Genomic DNA, 26,799 nt, shown 5'->3' on the forward strand with positions numbered 1-26,799 from the left:
TTGATGGGAAGGTAGTTTAGGATGTTGAAAGATCAATGCACTCAACAAATGCACTGTAAACAATACATTAAAGACTTACTGAAATTAACAATCTCATTGGGTATCATGCTTTTAATCCATTTCCCCCATTGATAAGAGCTGGATTGACACTGCCAAATAAAGAAGTTTGAACTGTGTTATATGGTCAGTGCAGACCCATATCATGCAGTTTGAAATGCCTTTTTAAATAGTGTAGATGTAGCCTATAATACATGCTGAACTTTTCCAACAGAAATAATTATAATGGAATACAATAGTATACTACTAATACAGTAGAGTCTCACTTATCCAAGCTAAATGAGCCGGCAGAAGCTTGGATAAGTGAATAAGGAGGGATTAAGGAAAAGCCTATTAAACATCAAATTAGGTTATGATTTTACAAATTAAGCACCAAAACATTATGTTATACAGCAAATTTGACAGAAAAAGTACAGTAGAGTCTCACTTATCCAACACTCACTTGTCCAACGTTCTGGATTATCTAACACATTTTTGTAGTCAATGTTTTCAATACATCGTGATATTTTGGTGCTAAATTTGTAAATACAGTAATTACTACATAGCATTACTGCGTATTGAACTACTTTTTCTGTCAAATTTGTTGTATAACATGCTGTTTTGGTGCTTAATTTGTAAAATCATAACCTAATTTGATGTTAATAGGCTTCTCCTTAATCTCTCCTTATTATCCAACATATTTGCTTATCCAACGTTCTGCCGGCCCGTTTATGTTGGATAAGTGAGACTCTACTGTAGTTCAATACGCAGTAATGTTATGTTGTAATTACTGTATTTACGAATTTAGCACCAAAATATCACAATATATTGAAAACATTGACTACAAAAATGCCTTGGACAATACAGAGGCTTGGATAAGCGAGGCTTGGATAAGTGAGACTCTACTGTAATACAATATAATAATATTAATTATATATTATATATTAAATGTAATATTACTAATTACCATATAATGATATAATACAATATAATAATGTAATACTTATATTGTGCTATGCTAATAATATATTGTATGTTCATTTGATTTGTAAGCCGCTCTGAGTCCCCCTCAGGGTGATAAAAGCGGGATATAAATGTAGTAAATAAATACATAAATAAATAAACAGAGAAACAAACAAACAAAAAACTGAAAGGACTTCTGCTAGTAATTTCAATGGATGCTTTTAATGAGTGCCATTATAATTAGAATATACACCAAGATGTTAAGGAGCTGGAAAGATTATAACTCTCCATAAAAAGTCACAGAAAAGGCAAAGAATAAACTCAAAAGGAGGCTGCTGCTTTCGGCAACAGCAGGGAACAAACAGCAAGTTGCATCGGTTTATTTACAATCCTGTGCCGTGCTTTAAAAAAAGGAAAATATTGTGAATAAGGGGGACACAACCCCAGCCTCCCAAAGACCCTAATCAAAGCCCAAATCCTTCATGTTGTCTGCATTGCAATCTAGAAAGAGGCAGGTTTGGGATTTCCAGAGCTCACACAACAAACCCTAGAAGGCGAAGTTCAGCAGATGTTCACTTGTGGGCTCTTCACTATCATCAACGCCCAGGTTTATATCCATGCCTTGGCCATTTCTCCGTCTAAAAGTGACTCTAAAGCAATGCAGCAAAGGCAAGTTAGGAGGGGGAATGAGGCAACTTGCTTCCCATTGGCACTTTTCACCTCGCAGGGAGTTCCGAAGAAGCAAAGGAATACACTCCTGGAGATGCACACACAGGGCAGCGATGCAATCAAAAGAAACGCTAGGGATTGTTGTCCAGGGAAAAATATTTTGCCCCAAGCTCAGGACTAGAGTGAGCCATCCAGCCTGCTTTCCATGGGATTCCTCCTTTCTCAAAGCGACCCTCGGCCTTTACCAAAGCAGACCGCTGTATCTCAAACGCAGGCAGCGCTTCCTCATCTGGAAGGAAGGAAGGAAGGAAGGAGCCAGAGAGAGGCCTCCTGCCCCTTTGTCTCCCAGGACAAAGCCACCGAGGGATGATCGGTTCCCTCTCCAAAAGGCAACGAAAGAGCCAAAGCCTCTCAGCGCTTCACCCGCCGCTTCTCCAGCTCTTCTTGCACCCGCCGCCTCAGCGCTTCCCGCAGGGCCGGCTCCAGCGGGTCCTGGGCACTGACCTTCTCCACCACGTCCTCCGGATCATGCTCCTGAGGGAGAAGCAAAAGGAGAAGAAGCCGTCAAAGGGAGAAACAACGGCTGCAGAACACAAGCAGGACCTGCTTGGTGGTGGCTCCCAAACTGCGGGACCCTTCAGGACAGGAGGCAAGGCGGTGTTAGACTTATTTATTTATTTATTTATTTATTTATTTACAGTATTTATATTCCATCCTTCTCACCCCGAAGGAGACTCAGGGCGGATCACATTACACATATAAGGCAAACGTTCAATGCCTTAACATAGAACAAAGACAGAGACAAACGCAGGCTCCGAGCTGGCCTCGAACTCATGACCTCTTGGTCAGAGTGATTTGTTGCAGCTGGCTGCAGCTGGCTGCTCACCAGCCTGCGCCACAGCCCGGGCCTTTGTAAAGTACCTGGAAGGTTCATGGTTAATTGTAAAGTCAGGAGTCACTGAGCAGTATTATTATTATTATTATTATTATTATTAGCGACATTTATATCCCGCCCTTCTCACCCCGAAGGGGACTCAAGGCGGTTTACAAGTATAGATTTATTTTATTTTTTATTTACAACATTTATATCCCGCCCTTCTCACCCGAAGGGACTCAGGGCGGCTTACAAAAATTGGCAAAATTTAATGCCCTGAATACAATCATAAAAACAAAACAGTAACAGATATATTAATAACATCGTTAAAACACATTATAAAACCTTAAAAACGTATATATAATTAATTCCATTCGTCCGAGATCCTCATTCTTCATCCTTAAATCAGTCCATGTCAACTTTGTCATTTACTCATCAAAAGCTTGGGCACATAACCATGTTTTCACAGCCCTTCTGAATCCCAGCAGGGTAGGACCCTGTCGGATATCTCCAGGGAGGGCGTTCCACAGCCGGGGAGCCACCACCGAGAAGGCCCTGTCCCTCGTTCCCACCAGCCGCACCTGTGAGACAGGTGGGACCGAGAGCAGGGCCTCTCCAGATGATCTTAGTGATCTTACTGGTTCATAGGAGGAGATACGTTCGGACAAGTAGATTGGGCCAGAACCGTTTAGGGCTTTATAGGTCAAGACCAGCACTTTGAATTGGGCTCGGTAGCATATCGGCAGCCAGTGGAGCTGGCTTAGCAGGGGGGTTGTGCACTCCCTGTAAGCTGCCCCAGTTATTAATCTGGCTGCCGCCCGTTGTACTAGTTGGAGCTTCCGGGCCGTCTTCAAAGGCAACCCCACGTAGAGCGCGTTGCAGTAGTCCAAACGAGCTGTAACCAGAGCGTGGACCACCGTGGCCAAGTCAGACCTCCCAAGGAACGGGCGCAGCTGGCGCACAAGACGGAGTTGTGCGAAGGCTCCCCTGGCCACCGCCGAGACCTGGGGCTCCAGGCTCAGCGATGAGTCCAGGATCACCCCCAGACTGCGAACCTGTGTCTTCAGGGGGAGTGCGTCCCCGTCCAACACAGGCTGTAACCCTATTCCCTGTTCAGCCTTCCGACTGACCAGGAGGACCTCTGTCTTGTCTGGATCCAATTTCAATTTGTTGGCCCCCATCCAGTCCGACACAGCGGCCAGACACCGGTTCAGGACCTGAACAGCCTCCTTAGTGACAGGTGGGAAGGAGTGACAGAGCTGGACATCATCTGTGTACAGATGACACCGCACCCCGAAACTCCGGATGATCTCTCCCAACGGCTTCATGTAGATGTTAAACAACATGGGAGACAATACAGAGCCCTGCGGGACCCCGCAAGACAAGGGTTGTGGGGCCGAGCAGGTGTCCCCCAATGACACCATCTGGGAACGCCCCTCCAGAAAGGACTGGAGCCGCTGCAAAGCAGTACCCCCGAGCCCCATCCCGGCAAGGCGCCCCAGAAGGATACCGTGGTCAACGGTATCGAAGGCCGCTGAAAGGTCCAGCAGAACCAGCAGGGACACCCTCCCCCTGTCCAGTTCCCGGCGAAGATCATTGACTAAGGCGACCAAGGCTGTCTCGGTACCATGCCCCGGCCTGAAGCCAGACTGTGCCGGATCCAGATAATCGGTATCTACCAAGAATGCCTGGAGTTGTGCGGCCACCACACGTTCCACGACCTTGCCCAAAAAGGGGAGATTGGAAATAGGCCGATAGTTATCCAATTGAGTGGGGTCCAGTGATGGCTTTTTCAACAGCGGTTTGATCACAGCCAATTTAAGGCTCGCTGGAAATATGCCTTCCCGAAGGGAGGCATTCACCACCACCTTCACCCACTCGGCCAATCCCCCTCTGGCCTCTCTCACCAGCCAGGATGGGCAGGGGTCTAGGATGCATGTGGTAGCCCTCACCTCTCCCAGCACCTTGTCCACGTCCTCAGGCTGAACCAATTGAAACGAATCCATCAAAATAGGACAAGCAGGTACAATGTATTATATTATACGACTATATTGCAATATTATTAGTAATATTGCATGTAATATAAATATACAATTATAATAGTGAATTATAATTATTATTACATTGTATTACATCATAATATTATTATTAATATTACATGTATATACAAGATATTATAATATTAGTTAAGACTTTGTAAAGAACCTGGAAGGTTCATGGTGAATTGTAAAGTCAGGAGTCACTAAGCAGTACACAAGATCTTTTTTTTAAAATTGTAAATAGTGCTACGTAAAATTATACAAACGTTCAGAACATTTTCCATTGGTAACAAGAGACAATTTTTCCTCCAGAAAATTGAAGGTGAAGGGGGAACTAAAAAAAAGCAGTACACAAGTTCTGAGTAAATCATACAGTAATGAATGGGACGGAACCCTGATGATGGCACTCCACTCGTCACTTCTTTCCAGCAACCCAGTCATTCCAGCCATGAAAGCCTTTGACAACGCATTATGATTATAATCATGCATGCTACTACACAGCCAGACAGGTAAGTACCTGGTGCACAACAACGGAGGTGATCTTGCCACTGTCGGCCTCGAAGTCCAGGCAGAAGAGGGGCGGTCCATTGACATCCGGATCCGTCCCGGAGCTGCTCTCACTGGATCCCTCGTAATCCAGGCTTGGTGGGGCTTCTGCTTGACCTGGAAGACAAAGCAGAAAGGTTGGAGAGGAAGGCAGCCTTTCCCACGGATGCCTCCACCCGAGGAGAACTCTTCTTCCCGAGTCCTGCAAGGCTATTCTTTGGGGCGCTTGGTATCACGAGGGCATCCCTTTTTGTCAGCACAACTGCAAGGAATAGATGGGGGACCCACCTCTGCGACAGGGGTGATAGACCGGCTGGTCGGGCTTCCGGGGCCTCGCTGGGGCTGGCGTGTGCCGCTTCTTCACTTTCTCCTTGGCTTGCTTCACTTCCCGGTCATAATCATCCCTGGAGGGGGACAGGAGAGAACAAGGAAAGGCTTTTTATGGTACACTTTGAAGACAGTGAAATAACAACAACAACAACAATAATAAAACCAGTACAAGAAAACCGCACTACAAACTAGAGCTGACAGCTGGCACAGCAAAACATTGCATGGAAAGTTCCTTGACAAAATTGAAGGAAAAGCTGATAAGGAGAAGACCTGGCTCTGGCTCACGAATGGGACCCTGAAGAAGGAGACAGAAGGCCTGATCCTTGCAGCCCAGGAGCAAGACATCAGGACAAAGGCAATTCAGGCCAAGATCGAAAAATCAGCTGATGACCCAAAATGCAGACTGTGCAAGGAAACCGATGAAACCACTGATCATATCCTCAGCTGCTGTAAGAAAATCACACAGACAGACTACAAACAGAGGCACAACTGTGTGGCCCAAATGATTCATTGGAACTTATGCCTCAAGTTACACCTCCCAGCAGCAAAGAACTGGTGGGATTCAAAACCTGCAAAAGTATTGGAAAATGAGCACGCAAAGATACTGTGGGACTTCCAAATCCGGACTGACAAAGTTCTGGAACACAACACACCAGACATCACAGTTGTGGAAAAGAAAAAGGTTTGGGTCATTGATGTTGCCATCCCAGGTGACAGTCGCATTGACTAAAAAAACAGGAAAAACTCAGCCACTATCAGGACCTCAAGATTGAACTTCAAAGACTCTGGCAGAAACCAGTGCAGGTGGTCCCGGTGGTGATGGGCACATTGGGTGCCGTGCCAAAAGATCTCAGCCGGCATTTGGAAACAATAGACATTGACAAAATTACGATCTGCCAACTGCAAAAGGCCACCCTGCTGGGATCTGCGCGCATCATCAGAAAATACATCACACAGTCCTAGACACTTGGGAAGTGTTCGACTTGCGATTTTGTGAAACGAAATCCAGCATATCTATCTTGTTGTTGTTGTTGTTGTTGTTATTATTATTATTATTATTATTATTTTCCTGCATGAAGTCAGAAGGAGGTTGGACTAGATGGCCCATGTGGCCTCTTCCAACAGTATTATTCTATTCTATATTTCTATTATTAAGCAGGGGTTAGCTGATGGTGCCTTTCCTGCGTGAAGGCAGAAAGAAGGAAGTTGCACTGGATGCCCTTTGGGGGTCTCTTCCAACTCTAGCATTCTATTATTATTATTATTATTATTATTATTATTATTATTATTATTATTATTATTATGCAGATACTGGATGGCCATTTGTCAAAGCCGCTTGGATGGTGCCTTTCCTGCATGAAGGCAGAAGAGGGTTGGACTGGATGCCCTTTGGAGATCTCTTCCAACTGTAGCATTCTATTATTATTATTATTATTATTATTATTATTATTATTATGCAGAGGCAGGATGGCCATCTGTCGGGGGTGCTTGATGGTGCCTTTCCTGCATGAAGAGCAGAAGGGGGTTGGACTGGATGCCCTTTGAAGATGTCTTCCAGTTCTAGCATTCTATTATTATTGCTGTATTATTATTATTATTATTATTATTATTATTATTATTATTATTATGTAAAAGCAGGGTGGCTATCTGTCAGGGGTGCTTTGATGGTGCCTTTCCTGCATGAAGGCAGAAAGGGGTTGGACTGGATGCCCTTTGAAGATGTCTTCCAGTTCTAGTATTCTATTATTATTGCTGTATTATTATTATTATTATTATTATTATTATTATTATTATTATTATGTAGAGGCAGGGTGGCTATCTATCGGGGGTGCTTGGATGGTGCCTTTCCTGCATGAAGGCAGAAAGGGGTTGGACTGGATGCCCTTTGGGGATCTCTTCCAACTCTAGCATTCTATTATTATTATTATTATTATTATGCAGAGGCAGGGTGGCTATCTGTCGGGGGTGCTTTGATGGTGCCTTTCCTGCATGAAGGCAGAAAGGGGTTGGACTGGATGCCCTTTGAAGATGTCTTCCAGTTCTAGCATTCTATTATTATTGTATTACTGTATTACTGTATTATTATTATTATTATTATTATTATTATTATTATTATTATCATCATGCTGAGGCAAGGTGGCCATCTGTCAGGGCTGCTTGGATAGTGTCTTTCCTGCATGAAGACAGAAAGGGGTTGGACTGGATGCCCTTTGGGGATCTCTTCCAACTCTAGCATTCTATTTTATTTATTTATTACAATATTTATATCCCGCCCTTCTCACCCAACAGGGGACTCAGGGCGGCTTACAATAAAACACACATATAAAAACAGTACAATACACTATAAATCAGTTAAAAAATTAACTTACATATAACATTCATAAAATGCATTTATAAAATATAGATAGGCGTGTACAAGTTTAAAAGACTGGGTCTGTCAATTGAGTTCCAGTATACATAATAGTAATTAATGCTGCTGATTCTTATTCGAAAGCCTGGCCCCAGAATAATAATTCTATTATTATTATTGTTGTATTATTATTATTTTATTATGTCACAGCAAACAAGATAGATATGCTGGATTTTGTAATAATAATAATAATAATAATAATAATAATAATAATAATAATAATAATAATAATAATAATGATCCTTGCAGCCCAGGAGCAAGCCATCAGAACAAATGCAATTAAGGCCAAGATTGAAAAATCAGCTGATGACCCAAAATGCAGACTGTGCAAGGAAACCGACGAAACCATTGATCATATCCTCAGCTGCTGTAAGAAAATCGCACAGACAGACTACAAACAGAGGCACAACTATGTGGCCCAAATGATCCATTGGAACTTATGCCTCAAGTACCACCTGCCAGCAGCAAAGAACTGGTGGGATCACAAACCTGCAAAAGTATTGGAAAATGAGCACGCAAAGATACTGTGGGACTTCCGAATCCAGACTGACAAAGCTCTGGAACACAACACACCAGACATCACAGTTGTGGAAAAGAACAAGGTTTGGATCATTGATGTTGCCATCCCAGGTGACAGTCGCATTGATGAAAAACAACAGGAAAAACTCAGCCGCTATCAGGACCTCAAGATTGAACTTCAAAGACTCTGGCAGAAACCAGTACAGGTGGTCCCGGTGGTGATGGGCACACTGGGTGCTGTGCCAAAAGATCTAAGCCGGCATTTGGAAACAATAGACATTGACAAAATCACCATCTGCCAACTGCAAAAGGCCACCCTACTGGGATCTGCACACATCATCAGAAAATACATCACACAGTCCTAGACACTTGGGAAGTGTTCGACTTGTGGTTTTGCGAAACGAAATCCAGCATATCTATCTTGTTTGCTGTGCCATACAACGTCATTGTGTTGATAATAATAATAATAATAATGCAGAGGCAGGGTGGCCATCTGTCGGGGGTGCCTGGATGGTAGCAGTTGCTAGGAATCATGGGACCTGAAGTCCAAAACACCTGGAGGGAGGGCAGAAGTTGGCCCCTGCCTGGACTGCACTGCCCATCTAATGCAGTTGTTGACCCACGCTAAAGGGAAGCCGCCCCCTCCCTTTTTATTGGCCAACCTGGGGGTCCCTTAAAGGGGCAACGGGGTTGGGAGTGGGGCCCACCAGAGGAGGGAGTCTGAGGGAAAGAAGGGCGCCTGTCCCGGCCTCACCTGGCCACCTGGTTGCGGCGGATGTGGCGGACGAAGCCGTGGCTCATGTCCAAGCGGCCCCCGGGACGCCCCCCGGAGAACGAGGAGGCCGAAGAGGAGGAGGACGAGGACGAGGAGGAAGCCATCGAGGAAGAGAGAGAGAGAAAGAAGGAAGGAGGGAGGGAAGGAGGAGGAGACCCGGGGCCACGCCCCCCTGCCGCCAACTGCCGCCTTCGAAGTCATAGAGCCTCACAGAGTGGGTCCCCCAGAGGACATCTAGCCCAACCCGTTTCTGCGCTTCAGGCAGGGAAAGCACCATCCAAGCGCCCCCGACAGATGGCCATCCTGCCTCTGCATGATAATAATAATAATAATAATAATAATAATAATAATAGTAATAGAATGCTAGAGTTGGAAGAGATCCCCAAAGGGCATCCAGTCCAACCCCCTTCTGCTCTTCATGCAGGAAAGGCACCATCACAGCACCCCCGACAGGTGGCCGCCCTAACTCTGCATGATAATAATAATAATAATAGAATAGGGAGGGAATATAATAATAATAATAATAATAATAATAATAGAATAGGGAGGGAATATAATAATAATAATAATAATAATAATAATAATAATAATAATAATAATAATAGAATGCTAGAGTTGGAAGAGATCCCCACAGGGCATCCAGTCCAACCCTCTTCTGCCTTCATGCAGGAAAGGCACCATCACAGCACCCCCGACAGGTGGCCGCCCTGACTCTGCATGATAATAATAATAATAATAGAATAGGGAGGGAATATAATAATAATAATAATAATAATAATAATAGAATAGGGAGGGAATATAATAATAATAATAATAATAATAATAATAATAATAATAATAATAGAATGCTAGAGTTGGAAGAGATCCCCACAGGGCATCCAGTCCAACCCTCTTCTGCTCTTCATGCAGGAAAAGCACCATCCAACCGCCCCCGACAGATGGCCACCCTGCCTCTGCATATTAATAATAATAGTAATAATAATGAGACACTTGGGAAGTGTTCGACTTGTGATTTTGTGAAACAAAATCCAGCATAACTATCTTGTTTGCTGTGTCATACAACATCGTTGTGTCAATAATAATAGAATGCTAGAGTTGGAAGAGATCCCCAAAGGGCATCCAGTCCAACCCCCTTCTGCTCTTCATGCAGGAAAGGCACCATCAAAGCACCCCCGACAGATGGCCGCCCTGACTCTGCATGATAATAATAATAATAATAGAATAGGGAGGGAATATAATAATAATAATAATAATAGAATGCTAGAGTTGGAAGAGATCCCCACAGGGCATCCAGTCTAACCCTCTTCTGCTCTTCATGCAGGAAAAGCACCATCCAAGCACCCCCGACAGATGGACACCCTGCCTCTGCATGTTAATAATAATAATAATAGAATAGGGAGGGAATATAATAGTAATAATAATAATAATAATAATAATAATAATAATAATAATATAATAGAATGCTAGAGTTGGAAGAGATCCCGAAAGGGCATCCAGTCCAACCCTCTTCTGCCTTCATGCAGTAATAGCACCATCCAAGCACCCCCGACAGATGGCCACCCTGCCTCTGCATATTAATAATAATAGTAATAATAATGATAATAGAATGCTAGAGTTGGAAGAGGTCCACAAAGGGCATCCAGTCCAACCCTCTTCTGCCTTCATGCAGGAAAGGCACCATCAAAGCACCCCAGACAGATGGCCATCCTGCCTCTGCATAATAATTATAATAATAATATAATATAGTACAGTACAGTATAATAATACTATTCGTATTATATAATATACTGTATTATATTTATTTATTTACTTACTACATTTATATCCCGCTCTTCTCACCCCGGAGGGGACTCAAGAGTGACTTACAAATCAAATGTACATACAATATATTATTAGGATAGCACAATATAAGCATTAAATTACTCTATTGTACTATATCATTATATGGTAATATTATTAGTAATATTACATTTAATCTTTAACATATAATTAATATTATTATTATATTATTAGTATAATATTGTATTAAATTATAATATTATTATCTATATATCTATATCTATATATAAAATGAGTTGTAGCATATATAACATAATATAGTACATTTTTAATATTATATATAATATATTGGTATTATAATATTACAATATTATTATTTCTATATGTTATTATGTTGGTTCAGTGAAGCCAGCATTAAATTACTATATCATTATATGGTAATATTATTAGTAATGTTACATTTAATATATAATATGTAATTAATATTATTATATTATATTATTATTAGTATAATATTGTATTATGTTATAATATTATCAATATAATATTATATATTATATTATATATATTGTAAGTTGTAGCACATGTAACATAATATATTGCATTATTAATATTATATATAATATATTGGTATTATAATATTACAATATTATTATTTCTATATATTATTATGTTGGTTCAGTGAAGCCAGAGTTTCTTGGGTTCGACTGCATTATAAGGCATAGGATGCCTTCTGCGCAGGCGCAAACGTCCATTTCTCGCTGCGCATGCGCTAATGTTAAGACGCCGGGCGGCAAGCCTGGCCAAGAGGGATGACGTCATGTTTCGACGGACGTGTAGCCTTCGTCTCCTCGGGCGTGACGGCATCTTCTGGCGCCGGAGGACTCTCGTGCGCATGCGCGGGCTTGTCGTCCGTGGCGATGTCGTTGAGAGTGAAGCGGGAGAGAGACCCATGGCCGGCCTTGTCCGGCGGGGAAGTGAAGCCGGTGAAAGTGAAGCGGGAGCCCGAAGAGGAGGAGGAGCAGCAGCCCCGGATCAAGCAGGAGCCCAAGGAGGAGCCGGACGAAGATGAGGACGAACCCGAAGGTGGGTCGGAAGGCAGGCCATCTGCCGGGTGGGCTTGGATGGTGCTTCTCCTGCGTAGAAGAAAGAAGGAAAGGGGCTGGACTGGGTGGCCCTTGGATTGGTGTCTTCCAATTCTAGTATTCTCTTACTGCACTTTACCCGGTCTATTTTTACAACCTCGCCGTTTCAATTCATGTTTTATTAAGTTTGTTATTTATCTTTATAGATTAATGTTTAAATCTTTTTTAATTGTGTATGTTTTTTTTCTAATGATGCATTTTGTTTTGCTATTGTTTTTATCTGGGCTTGGCCCCATGTAAGCCGCCCCTAGTCCCTTTTGGGGGAGATGGAGGCGGGGTATAAAAATAAAGTTATTATTATTATTATTATTATTACTACTACTATTGTTAAGTAGGGTCTGGATGGCCACCTGTCAGGAGGACTTTGATTGTGCTTTTCCTGCATGAAGGCAGAAGGGTTGCACCGGATGGCCTCTAAAGGTCCCTTTCAACTTTATGATTCTATATATACAGGCCGTCCCCAAGTTACAAACAAAATAGGTTCTGTCGGTTTGTGTGTGTAAATTTGAATTTGTGTGTGTAAATTGGGACAGGGACATTTTTTAAGTGTCACTCCAGCCAATTAGGTCAGAGCACATATCTTCAAAGCTACAATCTTACCTGCAATGTTTAACGCATCTGAAACATGGGCAACAACAAAGTTAGAGGAGGAAAAACTGGCAGTGACTCAGAGAGCAAGGGAAAGAAGGATGTGTGGCATGACAGAAAAAAAATAAAATGCAAAGATAGAGAATGGGGGACGATGCCTGGCTCGACAGCAGTATGTCTGAAAAAAATCTTGGAGTCCTCGTGGGGAGGAAGGTGAACATGAGCCAACTATGTGATGCAGCAGCTAAAAAAGCCAATGGGATTTTGGCCTGCATAAATGGGAGTTTAGTGCCTAGATACAGGGAAGGTGGAAACAAGGCAGCAGGCCTGCAACACAGGGTCCCCTCTGCCCCCAATTGGGCAATTAAGAAACTTATTAATAGATGCATTTTATTATTTCTGACTTACTGCAGTCTAACATATTAGAGGCTTTCAAACATTTATCTGTGTGTTTATTCTTTGGTGCTTTTAATCTCTTCCAGTCAAATATGGCCGTTTTGACCCAGAGGACCGACGGAGCCGGCACTGCCCTTATTTGGACACCATCAACAAGTCAGTACCAAGAGGAAAGGGCCCCTGTGTTGGTGCAGGGAACAGTTGTTAGAAGTATTGCAGAAAACCAGGCCTGTGCAAAGTGTGAGAAAGCAAGTTGCTGGTAGTAGAACAACAACATGCAACTAAATGCTGTATTCTGGTCAGATGAAAAATGTGTAGATGTAGAAGCCATGAGGAATTGGAAAAAACTAGCTGGGATAATGATGTTCCATATCATATTACAGTACAGCTTGTTATTTTCAGGGTATATAGTGCATTGTGTATAAACACTCGCACATCAGCATTTTAGTGTATAACTGAAGACTTTTTTTGTGTTTCAAAGAGTTTTATTTCGTTTTCACACTTTTATACCATACGAGTGGGGGGGAAAGGCCAAGGAAATTATCATAAGTTGATTATGGAGTTTTGTTAGCAAGTTAGGTCTATCCATAAGCCTAATGTACATCCAAGAGTGAGAAAGGGGAGGGTATTTTAATACATACTCTATTTTTAAAGCAGTTCCCATCACAATGCCTTTTGTTTAGGAAAAACAAAAAAAATTGGTTTCTTTCTTTCTTTTTGTCCCATCTTTCCAATTGTCCCATCTTTTTCTTATCTTCTCCTCTAGGCCTATTCCATTAGTATTTCTTCTAGTTCTTTTATCATTTTACTTGTACTTTACATTTTCTATTTTCTCTTATTTTAATAATAACATTTTATTTAGATTTCTTAGAGGCAATTTCTTTTGTTAATATGTTAGCAATGCCTGTATAAATACTCCGCTTGTTCCATCATCTATCCTTTTTATTAAAAAACTGTCTCTGTCCCCCCCCTCTCTCTCTCTCTCTCTCTATATATATATATATATATATATACTAGCTGTGCCCGGCCACGCGTTGCTGTGGCGAAGTCTGGTGGTATGGGAAATAAAGTATTGAGGAATTGGTGGTAGTAAAGGTCAAGGGTAAAGGTTTTCCCCAGACATTAAGTCCAGTCGTGTCTGACTCTGGAGGTTGGTGCTCATCTCCATTTCTAAGCCGAAGAGCCGGCGTTATCCGTAGACTCCTCCAAGGTCATGTGGGATGACTACATGGAGCGGCGTTACCTTCCCGCCCGAGCAGTACCTATTGATGCACTCACATTTGCATGTTTTCGAACTTCTGGGTTGGCAGAAGCTGGAGCTAACAGTGGGGGCTCTCTCCGCTCCCCCAATTCAAACCTGTGGCCTTTCAGTCCAGAAGTTCAGCAGCTCAGCGCTTTAACACGCTGCGCCATCAGGCGATATTATTTCCTAAAGGTTGTGAATATACAATATTTCTGATTGGTTTTTTTTTTTTTTGTTGGAGGCAAGTATGAATGCTGCAGTTAGGAAAAATGATTAGGATGTAATGGCCTTGCAGCTTTAAAGCCTGGCTGTTTCTTCCCTGAGTGAATTTTTTGTTGGGAGGTGTTAGCTGGCCCTGATTGTTTCCTGTCTGGAATTTCCTTGTTTTCAGAGTGGTGTTGTTTGTGATATTTTATGTGCTTCTACTGTCTGTGGCCCTGAGAAAACAGAGGATTTTCCAGACTTTGATGATGGGAATACTTTGTTGGGAGGTGTTAGCTGGCCCTGATTGTTTCCTGTGTGGAATTCCCCTGTTTATTTACTGTCCTGGTTTTAGAGATTATATTGTTCTGCATTATTCTATCCCAGTAATTATTTCATATTAAAGAAGAATCTCACTTATCCAACATTCGCTTATACAATGTTCTGGATTATCCAACGCAGTCTGCCTTTTCATAATCAATGCTTTTGTAGTCAGTGTTTTAAATTCATTGTGATATTTTAGTGGTAAATTTGTAAATACAGTACAGTAGAGTCTCACTTATCCAACATAAACGGGCCGGCAGAACGTTGGATAAGCGAATATGTTGGATAATGAGGAATTAAGGATAACCCTATTAAACATCAAATTAAGTTATGATTTTACAAATTAAGCACCAAAACATCATGTTAGACAACAAATTTGTCAGAAAAAGTAGTTCAGTACACAGTAATGCTATATAGTAATTACTGTATTTATGAATTTAGCTCCAAAATATCACGATATATTGAAAGCATTGACTACAAAAATGCGTTGGATAATCCAGAACGTTGGATAAGCGAGTGTTGGATAAGTGAGACTCTACTGTAAATACTACATAGCATTACTGCGCATGGAACTACTTTTTCTGTCAAATTTGTTGTATAATATGATGTTTTGGTGCTTAATTTGTATAACGATTACCTAATTTGATGTTTAATTGGCTTTTCCTGAATCCCTTCTTATTATCCAACATATTCACTTATCCTGCCGGCCTGTTTACGTTGGATAAGTGAGACTTTACTGTATATTTCTAATCTTATATTATCTGCTCAGAACTGGATTATATGAGGCCCCTTCTTCACAGCTGTATAAAATGCACACTGAAGTGGATTATATGGCAGTGTGGAGTCAAGATAATCCAGTGCAAAGCAGATAATATAAGATTATAAATGGGTTATATAGCTGTGTGGAAGGGCCTTGAGTCTACACTGCCATATAATCCAGTGCAAATTAGATAATCTGTGGAAGAAGCCTAAGTGAGGCCTAAATCTGCCTGTCCCCTAACTGAAACCTGGCTGTCCCTTGGTTGCTAGGCAACCAAGTGGGCAGAGATTAGCCCTCTAAACTGGCAGCAATTGGATAAAAAAATTATTGCTCTCCCTCTAATTAGGACTTTATTTTTCTTTTCTTTTTGTTGTATCAACCTTGAGGCGTGGATGATGGGTTGTGTTGTCAAATTTTGAGGTTGGGGGGCCTGTACTTTTGTTGTTTTGTGAATTGCCGTGATGCCATCACTCTTTTATATATATAGATATATATATATAGTCATATACATACATAAACATATTCATTCATTCATATACACACACATATATGAGAGTGTATGTGTTTCTATAATTTCTGTATCATGGATATTGTGCATTTTTCTATTATAGTTTCTAAACAATTGACCCATATAACTGAAGACCTTTTGAGGCTTGGATTTAGATGCAGCAACGTTCATAGATGCTGAGTTCACATATCTGTGGATCGCCACCAGCATCAGAGAGGCTTTCCGTGTCTTCAGCCTTTTTCCTTTCCCATGGATAGCACAATGTACACAAGGCTCACAAATGTTCTCAAGTGATGTTGAATTCTCTGTTCTGGTCCTAATGTGTCATATTGTAATCCACAAGAGTCCTCATGGGGAGAAAGGCAGGGTAGAAATAAAGTTAGTAGCAACAACAACATGGCACTAATGTAGATATCTTCTTTTCTAGGAGTGTTCTGGACTTTGACTTCGAGAAGCTCTGTTCCATTTCCCTTTCTCACATCAACGTGTATGCATGTTTGGTCTGTGGAAAATATTTTCAGGGTAAGTCCACTCCCTTTTTTGGATTTAAAGGACAATAGAAAAGTATCTTCCTAGTAACAAATCCTAGGACATTCTGTGAAATAAAGACCTGAAGGGGAGAAAGCATTGATCTGGGAATAGATAATGTAGCAAGGCAATTTTATTGTGTTTTGAATGTACAGTAGAGTCTCACTTATCCAACATAAACGGGCAGACAGAACGTTGGATAAGCGAATATGTTGGATAATAAGGAGGTATTAAGGAAAAGCCTATTAAACATCAAATTAGGTTATGATTTTACAAATTAAGCACCAAAACATTATGTTATACAACAAATTTGACAGAAAAAGTAGTTCAGTACGCAGTAATGCTATGTAGTAATTACTGTATTTATGAATTTAGCACCAAAATATCATGATGTATTGAAAACATTGACTACAAAAATGCGTTGGATAATCCAGAACATTGGATAAGTGAGTGTTGGATAAGTGAGACTCTACTGTATGTTGAATTAAAGAAGAGAAAATTGATTATATCAAAAAGATAAAAGTTCTTGGGATTCTTCTGTTGAACTCAGTGACTTGAAGCCTCACCTCCTTCATCTGTTACCTACAACGTTATTGACCCCAATTGGAAGCTGCTGTGATTTTACTGATTGTTATTTTAATGTAAATTTTATTTTTGTGTAATGTGTTTTTATATTGTTGTGTATTGTATGTCTGTATCTTTGTTGTAAACCGCCCTGAGTCCCTTTTGGGAGATAGGGCGGTATATAAATAAAGTTTATTATTATTATTATTATTATTATTATTATTTCTCGATGGCGCTGCCTTGCCTTGACCAGAGTGTGTCTTTCCCCTCCAGGCCGGGGCTTGAAGTCCCACGCCTACATTCACAGTGTCCAGTTCAGCCACCACGTCTTCCTCAATCTCCACACCTTGAAGTTTTACTGTCTGCCAGACAACTATGAAATCATTGACTCTTCATTGGAGGATATCACAGTATGTGGCTTTCTTGCCGAAGGATTTGGGGATGGTGGGCGGTGCGCAGTAAGCAAAGTAGGCTTATTTCCTTCTTGTACCACAGTGAGGTAGTGAACCTAGTTTGCCCCTTAGACAGCATTAGTCATCCTGCCTTTCCTGAACAGAGGTGTTGGAGGTCAGTCTGGGGGCCAGGATGCCAGCAGCGGGCACAGCCTCACCCATCTTCTCTTTTTTCCCTTGACCTTCCTTTCCAATCTCTTCCCCAGTATGTCCTGAAGCCCACCTTCACCAAGCAGCACATCGCCAACCTGGACAAACAGGCCAAGCTCTCCCGGGCCTACGATGGCACCACCTACCTTCCAGGCATCGTGGGCTTGAACAACATCAAGGCTAATGACTACGCCAATGCTGTTCTCCAGGTACTGTCACATCTTTGCAAATACTGAACAAGATGTGTTGTCGAAGGCTTTCATGGCCAGAATCACCCTAGTTGGCTCTTGTAAGCTAATGTGGATGTTTGTTCAGATTTTATCTATATATATAAAAGAGTGATGGCATCACAGCGACCCACAAAACAACAAAACTTCAGGCCCCCCAACCTCAAAATTTGACAACACAACCCATCATCCACGGCTCTAGGTTGATACAACAAAAAGAAAAGAAAAATAAAGTCCTAATGAGAGAGAGAGGAATAATTGCTTTTATCCAATTGCTGCCAGTTAGAAGGCTAAGCTCCTCCAACTTGGTCTCCTAGCAACCTAGTAAAAAATAATAAAAAGCACTAAAATATAATTAAAAACACTAAAAATTAATACAATAAAATACTATAATAACAGAAAATAACTAAAAATAATACAAGAAAATAATAAAATATAATAAATAAAAAGATAAGTTACAATAAAATTAATAAAAAGTACAAATAACGTCAAATAAAAATTACACAACAATTTTAAACCAATACCACCACCACTTTGCCACAGCAACGCGTGACCGGGCACAGCTAGTGTCATTATATAATTTTGTCTGTTTAATTTATTGATATTAGGTTTAATTTACTGATGTTAGGCCTCAATTTGATGTTAGGTTTTAATGTTATTTTGATATGTGGGTTTTTGGAGGGCTGATTTTATGTCAGTATTTGTTTTATGGAAGCATTGAATGTTTGCCGTTGTATGTTGGAATCCGCCCTGAGTCCCCCTGGGGAGATACAGTAGAGTCTCACTTATCCAAGACTCGCTTATCCAAGGTTCTGGATTATCCAAGGCATTTCTGTAGTCAATGTTTTCAATATATCGTGATATTTTGGTGCTAAATTTGTAAATACAGTAATTACAACATAACATTACTGCTTATTGAACTACTTTTTCTGTCAAGTTTGTTGTATAACATGATGTTTTGGTGCTTAATTTGTAAAACCATAACCTAATTTGATGTTTAATAGGCTTTTCCTTAATTCCTCCTTATTATCCAAGATATTCGCTTATCCAAGATTCTGCCGGCCCATTTAGCTTGGATAAGTGAGACTCTACTTTAAATAGGGTGGAATACAAATAAAGTTTATTATTATTATTATTATCATCATCACTGGGTTGCTATGGATTTTCCAGACTGTATGGCTATGTTCCAGAAGCATTATCTCCTGACGTTTTACCCACATCTATGGCAGGCATCCTCAGAGTTTAAACCTCAGTTGCCTAGATTCCGACAAACCTCACAACCTCTGAGGATGTAGGTGAAACGTCATAGATGTGGGTGAAACGTCAGGAGAAAACGCTTCTGGAACGTGGCCAGACAGCCCAGAAAATGCACAGCAACCCATTGAACGAGCTGGTGATGTGCCATGGTTCTCACAGTTACATCAAGCAGATGAGAGGAGCCTCTTCTCTTACTTAAATAACGAAAGATACAACATTGATCCAATAAAAAGCCTCTTCTGTAGCAGCTGAACCCTCTTGCCAAAGGCTCACCTAAACAACAAGTAGTGCATCCGTCAGAGACTGGACAGCAGGGAGTGAGGCAGTTTTACCTCCCAGAATCTGATATTAGAGTTGGTAGAGACCCCAAGGGCTAGCCAGTCCAACCCCTTTTGGCCATGAAGGAGGACACAATCAAAGCTTTGCCTACAGATGGCCATCAAAATGTCTTATCAAAAGATAACACAGGAACAGATGTCAGATCTAAAGAAAGTTGGAGCATTTCTGTATGGAATGCCTCACATTCCGGGCAGTGGCACAAGCTTGTTAGCAGCCAGCTACAACAAATCACTCTGACCAAGAGGTCATGAGTTCGAGACCCGCCCGTTGCTGCATCTGTCTCTGTTCTATGTTATGGCACTGAAGGTTTGCCTTATACTTGCAATGTGATCCGCCCTGAGTCCCCTTCGGGGTGAGAAGGGCAGAATATAAATACTGTAAATAAATAAATAAATTATAATTGTACGCATCACAATTCCCTCTGATGCCCAATATCCGTGTGTCTAGGCACTGTCCAACGTCCCTCCGCTGCGGAATTATTTCCTGGAGGAGGAGAACTACAAGAACATCAAGCGCCCGCCGGGGGACATCATGTTCCTGCTGGTCCAGAGATTTGGGGAGCTCATGCGGAAGCTGTGGAACCCCCGGAATTTCAAGGCTCATGTCTCCCCCCATGAAATGCTGCAGGCCGTAGTCCTGTGCAGCAAGAAGAACTTCCAGATCACCAAGCAAGGTGGGCTTGGGCATATCCTTTAGTGTGGAGTGGTCCACTGATGGAGGAGGACATTTCTGCCCAAATGACAGCGACCGAAGCCTTACTGTTCCTGAGCCAGCTGTAGCTGCTTTCCGAAGTTGTCTCTTCTTTTGTTGACCTCTCTCTCTTTCTTTCTCTCTTTGCAGGAGATGGGGTGGACTTCCTTTCCTGGTTCTTGAACGCCCTGCACTCTGCTCTCGGTGGGACAAAGAAGAAGAAAAAGAGTAAGTAAAACATGCCAATGATTCCAGAGTATTTTATATTCAGCTTTTTAGTTTTATAACACCTCCCTGCCTCTCTCTCTCTTGTGAGGGAAGTTTTGGAAAAGAAAAAACACTGTTAAGGGAGGGGAAGAGGAGAGAGACATGTATCATATATTGCTAGTAATTGCCTCCAGGCTCCGCTGTCTGGCTTGACCCCATTATAAGCTGAGGGAGGCTTTTTCAGCTCCCCAAAAAAGGGCTTAGGTAAAGGTAAAGGTTTCCCCTGATGTTAAGTCCAGTCATGTCTGACTCTGCGGGTTGGTGCTCATCTCCATTTTTAAGCCGAAGAGCTTATCAGTAGACACCTCCAAGGTCATGTGGCCATTGGCATGACAGTTTTGTTTGATTTTCTTTGTGTGTGTTGCATTTGCAGCCATTGTGACAGATGTGTTCCAGGGGTCCATGCGGATTTTCACCAAGAAGCTGCCACATCCCGACTTGGTGAGTACAAGGCTGGAGCTCCCATTATGTTTAGAAAAGAGCCATAGGAGGACATTCAGGGCTGAAAAGGCTTTCGTGTCAGTGGTGTACGGTTGCATGGTGAGTCCAGGAGGGCAGATCCTGTGACTCGTGTGATTGGCTGCACAAATAGCCCCTCGACTTCTCTTTACAGAGCCTTTGCAGGTGGGGGTGCTTCCGTCATGTTGTCCCCAGCCTCACGGCTGCCTCCTCAGCTTCATAGTAGGGACAGCTCTTTCTGACTAGAGCACATGGCTCAAACTCTAGGCCCTCTGTGTCATTGCATATGGCCCCCCCATATGCTGGACTACAACTCCTGTGTTCCTCACCATTAGACGTCATGATAGAGCTGATGGGAGTTGCGATACAGGATCATATCGGAGGCTCCAATTTGTTCTGTTTAGTCAGGAGAGTGGGGTTTGGATGGAGATACAAGGCTGGTGGATTATGATGTCTGACTTTAAAATGCCCTTCAACCTTTCCCCAACCCCAGAATCACAAGTGCTCTGGAGTCACAATTCCCATCGTCCCCTGATAATCAAAAGGGATGGGAGTTGCTGTTCAGTAAAGACCTCGCTTTGCTCCCCGCTGTCCCTTCTCAGCCAGCCGAGGAGAAGGAGCAGCTGCTCCAGAATGAGGAGTACCAAGAGAAAATGGTGGAGTCTACCTTTATGTACCTGACGCTGGACCTGCCCACGGCCCCGCTCTACAAGGATGAGAAGGAGCAGCTCATCATCCCCCAGGTGCCCCTCTTCAACATCCTGGCCAAGTTCAACGGCATCACCGAGAAGGTAGCATTCCCCCCTCGGCTCTCTTGGTGTCTCTCATTCCCCAAAACGGGTTGTAGAGGATGGGATTTTGGTAGAGTAAAGGGGTGCCGTGTGTCTATGCCCACTGCCTGCCAGAAAAATCCCAAGTACCCGCCCAGTGCTGAATTTGGGGCAGTGGGGGGCAGTTGTGGTTCATTTGTGCTCAGTGGCGTTCTGATGGACTTGGCTGTTTTTCCCCATGATGAAAGTCTACCTCTTCTAGATGCTTCTCTTTCTGTCCCGCAGGAATATAAAACCTACAAGGAGAACTTCCTCAAGCGCTTCCAGCTCACCAAGCTGCCCCCGTACCTCATCTTCTGCATCAAAAGGTTCACCAAGAACAATTTCTTTGTGGAGAAGAACCCCACCATCGTCAACTTCCCCATCACGTAGGTGCCCTCTTTCTCTCAGGATTGCCATTCCACGCCAGGGCTTGGTTCGTCTTGACCAGGGGTCCCCAAACTAAGGCCCGGGGTTCACATGTAGCCCATTAATAATAATAATAATAATAATAATAATAATAATAATAATAATAATAATAATAATAATAATAACTTTATTTTTATACCCCGCCCCATCTCCCCGAAGGGACTCGGGGCGGCTTACGTGGGGCCTGGCCCGATAAAACAAACAAATAACAGTAACAAAGCAATAAAACAATTATCCCAGTAAAAAACACCAACATCAATAAAAACAATAATTAAAATCAACAAGCAGGATACAGTGTTAAAAACAGGAGACCAATTCGTAGATCCCAGGCAAAATGCAGAGTGTTACGAAATGGGAAAAGGAAATTTCACAGTTGGACAATAAAGTGCGGTATAAAATGGCAAGACAACAACAATGGGACTATTATGGAATGGACAGAGAGATCAATCCAGCAACAACTAAACATCGAAGGCCTTTTGGAACAGCCAGGTTTTTAAGCTCTTCCGGAAAGAGAGGAGGGTAGGGGCCTGCCTGATCTCTCTAGGTAGAGAGTTCCAAAGCCGGGGGGCCACGACGGAGAAGGCCCTCTCTCTCGTCCCCACCAACCGTGACTGTGAGGGTGGTGGGAGCGAGAGAAGGGCCTCCCCCGACGAGCGAAGAGAACGTGTGGGTTCATAGAGGGAGATGCGGTCTCTAAGGTAGGTGGGTCCCAAACCCATTGAAGCCATTTATCCGGCGTCTCCCTCCTCCTCCACCTAGGAAGGCACATGCAGCCTGGTGTGTGCCTTCCAAAGCTTTGCTTGTTTATAATGGTATTTTAATTATTATTTAATTAATTAATAATTTTAAGGGGAGTCTGAAGGGGGTTTGACTAAATGGCCCAAGGGGGTCTCTTTCAACTTTCTTTACTATTATTATTATTATTATTGACAGAAGGACACAGTATTACACAGCAAACGAAATACATATGCTGGATTTCATATCACAAAATCACAAGTCGAACACTTCCCAAGCATTTAGGACTGTGTGATGTGTTGTTGTTGTTGTTGTTGTTGTTATTATTATTATTATTATTATTAACATTGAGGCTGGGTGGCCATCTGTCAGGGGTGCTTTGCTTGTGCTTTTGGAGCACAAAGGCAGAAGGGGGTTGGACTAAATGGCCCAAGGGGTCTCTTCCAGCCCTCATTATTATTATTATTATTATTATTATTATTATTATTATTATTATTAACATTAAGGCTGTATTTGTTCCCATTTTGTTTTTTTATTTCAAAACAAGGTATGTACAGTATGCATGGGAATTTTGTTCATAGTTTTTTTTAAAAACTATAGTCCGGCCCTCCAACGGTCTGAGGGACCATGAACTGACCCCCTGTTTAAAAAGTTTGGGGACCCCTGGTCTTGACCCTTTATAGCTCAGCAACTGAAGCTGGCATGTGGGGTTAGGTTTGTTTTTTTTCAGAACTGACGTGGTTTTTGGCAACTTGAGTGCAGACGTCTGCATTGTCGAAGGTCACGTTGTTCTGAATTGTCGGGGGCACTGGCTGCCATAGACTCTTTGCAGGGATCCTGTGTTTGCAGCCACTGAGAGCCCACTTTCTCCTTGCAGGAACGTGGACCTCCGGGAGTATCTCTCTGAGGAAGTGCAGGCTGTGCACAAGAACACCACGTACGACCTTATCGCCAACATCGTGCACGACGGGAAGCCGGCGGAAGGAGCTTACAGGATCCATGTCTTGCACCATGTGAGTCCTCAGGAGGGAGCTGCTTCGGGCCCTTGTTGCCTGCTGTGATTGAGAGGGACCTCTGTGATGTGTCAGGCTACAGGCTGTCCAGGAAGTGTTCACCTGTCCTCCGTTACATCTCCTGTGATTGGGTCCACGTCTTGAGGCTTCCCAGGGGCCCTTGGCTGCTTCTGGAGCATAACCCTCTCAATATACACACTAGATTTGCATCCTAGTCAGGCTTTTCTGTGTATGCCATGCTGCTCTTCTTGCTTGTTTCTGTCAGAAATATTAAACATTAACTAGGTATTTTTAATTATGAAAATGTGAGTCAAGCACTGAAGGGGTTAAAATGGGTGCAATGACTCAGCAAAAACTGCAGTTCAATATAAGCAGGTATGCCTGTAGCTTAGTAGGCCTCAGTGTGAGAGTGTGAGAAAGGCTCAGTGTGAGTAGGCCTCAGTGTGAGAGTGTGAGAAAGACTCAGTGTGAGTAGGCCTCAGTGTGAGAAGCTTTGGTGAGAGAAGCCCCAGGTTGAAGGCCTCCTGTGTGAGGCTCCAGTGTGAAGGCTGCTGTGTGTAAAGCTACTATGTGAAGCTCCTGTGTAAGTTCAGTGTAAGAAGAGGCTCTGTGAGAGTGAAGCTGGATGAGAAAGAAGCCCAGGGTGGAAGAAAAGAAGGAAGTATGAAGAAATTTATTTGTGTTATGTAAACCTTACTTTTGTAAATAGTGCAACCATATTATTTTTCTACAAAGAAAAGCCTCCAAAAAAAGAGATAACATTGGTCTGTGTGTTTTTGTTCTTTTTATCACTTTTGGCTCCTGGTGCTGGGTCGCGCTGCTGCTAATAAGTTATTCTGCTATATGTTTATGGGGAGGGTCTTTTGTTAATAAGCCCACTCGCCTAACAGTCTCTTCATGTCACATTCCCTATTCTTTCTGATTCTGAAAGGGCACAGGCAAGTGGTATGAACTGCAGGACTTGCAGGTGACGGACATCCTCCCGCAGATGATCACGCTCTCAGAGGCCTACATTCAGGTGAGTGCTGTGGCTGGTTGACAGCATCTCCAGAGGCTAGTCAATGGGCCCACTGAGCAGAATCTGCTGGGAGCTCCTGCCTGGGCCTGAGGCAGAGCCTCTCAAAGCAAGACCTGACTGCTTGGGCTTGCTGGGCAGAATCTCCAACTTTTTCTGGCACTTAGCGTAGATGCTTAGGGGGCCTCACAGTTATGGGTTAGAGGACGGGGGGACATGGGGTTCCCATGGAGCTAGAAGGTGAAGGAAAGGGCCCAAGAGAGGATTCTTGGACCTAATATGGTGTATTGTTATGTACATGTAAATATAATAATAATAATACCATAACAATAACAATACATTTATTATCCCCCTTTCCTTGCGGCCTGAGGCAGGTGGAAGAATCCACAGGGTCCTTTTTTGCATATTATTATTATTAGCATCATCGTCATCACTGCACTGAGCTCTGTCTAGTTCTTGTTGTTATTATTTGTCTTCTGACGACGTCTTTTCTAGCTATTGTTATTAATAATGATAATATCTCATATGGTCTTTTCTAGCAATCACGCTATGTAACACGATTTTTCGTTTCCTTATTGGTTCTATCATAAAAACATGGTAAAAGTTTATTAAACTGCAAAAAGGGGACCTCGAGCAATTCATCCTAGTTTGTGTCAGACACAAAAAATGAAGTTTCTGTAGTTTTATCAAGGCATTGAATGTTTGCCTTTTATCTGTTGGAATCTACCTTAAGTCCCTTTGGGGAGATAGGGCGGAATACAAATAAAGTTTTTATTATTGTTATTATTATTTTCCCTGCTAATGATGGGGGGCTTGTCTTGTTTCTGCAGATCTGGAAAAGGCGGGACAACAAGGAAGAGACCAACCAGCAAGGGGCTTAAAGACGGAACTTTATCCGAAAGAGAAAGGGGACAAGAGGCCCACAGCGGCACCGGTCACCTCTGCATCTTGCTGAGGAGCCCAGATGCTACGGATCTCCCTGGGGCTGCTGAGAGGAGCAGGTGGCTTTTTAGAAGCTGCTGCTGCCAGCCCTGTGCCTCCTGACCCCCATTGAATGAAGGGGGAACTCCTCGGTAGCCCCTGACAGAGCCCCAGTTGAAGGAGGCAGCAAATAGGAGGCCTTCTGGGGGAATGGCCAAGCTCCACTTCAAGGAGGCCATTCCAGAAACAACCTGAGGAAGAGATTGTTGGAGGAGGGAGAGAGGGAGGGGCACCTCCCAAACCACACTTGCGAATGGGATTTGTGTGTCTGCATTTATCACTTAAGAGAGCCAGAAAGTTCCAGTAAACACTGTTTTTATATCATTCCAATTTTCATGACTGTATTACTACTGAATTGTATCTCAGAAGTCAAGTGTTATGGGTCTGAATAGTACAGTAGAGTCTCACTTATCCAATACTTGCTTATCCAACATTCTGGATTATCCAACACAGTTTGCCTCCCGCCCCGATCCACAGCTGCTTCTCTAGGCAGCAAGAATTGAACTTTTTATGGATTCAATTTCCAACAGTGTTGCTACTGTAAGTTCATTTTATGCAATTCTGTCTTTATTTGTAGTCAATTTGTTAGTAGTCTATCCTGTATTTATTACGATTTTACCATTTATGTGTTTTAAATGCAATTTTTTATCCTGTATTTTTGTTTTAATTGATATATTGTATTACTGTTTTATCTTTTCATAGTGTGATTTGTATTATGTTGCCTATATTTTGTCCTATGTTGTTTGGGGCTCTGCCCCATGTAAGCCGCCCCGAGTTCC

At 42.5% G+C, this 26,799-nt stretch overlaps 2 protein-coding genes across 2 annotated transcripts; one reads left to right on the forward strand and one right to left on the reverse strand.

Annotated features, from left to right (window-relative positions):
* Positions 1 to 1,927: 1,927 nt before the first annotated feature.
* On the reverse strand, positions 1,928 to 9,323 carry cunh2orf68 (chromosome unknown C2orf68 homolog). The gene is made up of 4 exons (XM_062961139.1): positions 9,141 to 9,323; positions 5,416 to 5,531; positions 5,099 to 5,244; positions 1,928 to 2,202 (listed from the first exon to the last, which is right to left on the reverse strand). The coding sequence occupies exons 1-4, from the start codon at positions 9,263 to 9,265 to the stop codon at positions 2,080 to 2,082; spliced, it is 510 nt and encodes a 169-aa protein (XP_062817209.1). The 5' UTR covers positions 9,266 to 9,323; the 3' UTR covers positions 1,928 to 2,079.
* A 2,414-nt stretch (positions 9,324 to 11,737) lies between these two features.
* Positions 11,738 to 26,344, forward strand: usp39 (ubiquitin specific peptidase 39). Its single transcript, XM_062960812.1, has 13 exons — positions 11,738 to 12,026; positions 13,156 to 13,225; positions 16,533 to 16,627; positions 17,471 to 17,607; positions 17,856 to 18,008; positions 20,070 to 20,295; positions 20,463 to 20,540; positions 20,953 to 21,020; positions 21,641 to 21,829; positions 22,094 to 22,236; positions 23,889 to 24,024; positions 24,956 to 25,042; positions 25,870 to 26,344. Exons 1-13 carry the CDS (start codon positions 11,753 to 11,755, stop codon positions 25,918 to 25,920), a joined length of 1,707 nt encoding a protein of 568 aa, XP_062816882.1. The 5' UTR covers positions 11,738 to 11,752; the 3' UTR covers positions 25,921 to 26,344.
* The last annotated feature ends 455 nt before the right edge of the window (positions 26,345 to 26,799 follow it).

Source organism: Anolis carolinensis, unplaced genomic scaffold (assembly GCF_035594765.1).
Source record: "Anolis carolinensis isolate JA03-04 unplaced genomic scaffold, rAnoCar3.1.pri scaffold_8, whole genome shotgun sequence".
Lineage (NCBI taxonomy): Eukaryota > Metazoa > Chordata > Lepidosauria > Squamata > Dactyloidae > Anolis > Anolis carolinensis.

What these genes read in the sequence shown, in the direction of transcription:
- cunh2orf68 (XM_062961139.1), bottom strand. Translation starts at nt 9,265, where the DNA reads ATGGCTTCCTCCTCGTCCTCGTCCTCCTCCTCTTCGGCCTCCTCGTTC. An exon ending in CGCCGCAACCAGGTGGCCAG is followed by an intron (nt 5,532 to 9,140) that starts GTGAGGCCGGGA and finishes GTCCCCCTCCAG; the next exon opens with GGATGATTATGACCGGGAAG. An exon ending in CTATCACCCCTGTCGCAGAG is followed by an intron (nt 5,245 to 5,415) that starts GTGGGTCCCCCA and finishes TTTGTCTTCCAG; the next exon opens with GTCAAGCAGAAGCCCCACCA.
- usp39 (XM_062960812.1), top strand. Translation starts at nt 11,753, where the DNA reads ATGACGTCATGTTTCGACGGACGTGTAGCCTTCGTCTCCTCGGGCGTG. An exon ending in TATTTGGACACCATCAACAA is followed by an intron (nt 13,226 to 16,532) that starts GTCAGTACCAAG and finishes CTTCTTTTCTAG; the next exon opens with GAGTGTTCTGGACTTTGACT. An exon ending in CTTCCAGATCACCAAGCAAG is followed by an intron (nt 20,296 to 20,462) that starts GTGGGCTTGGGC and finishes CTCTCTTTGCAG; the next exon opens with GAGATGGGGTGGACTTCCTT.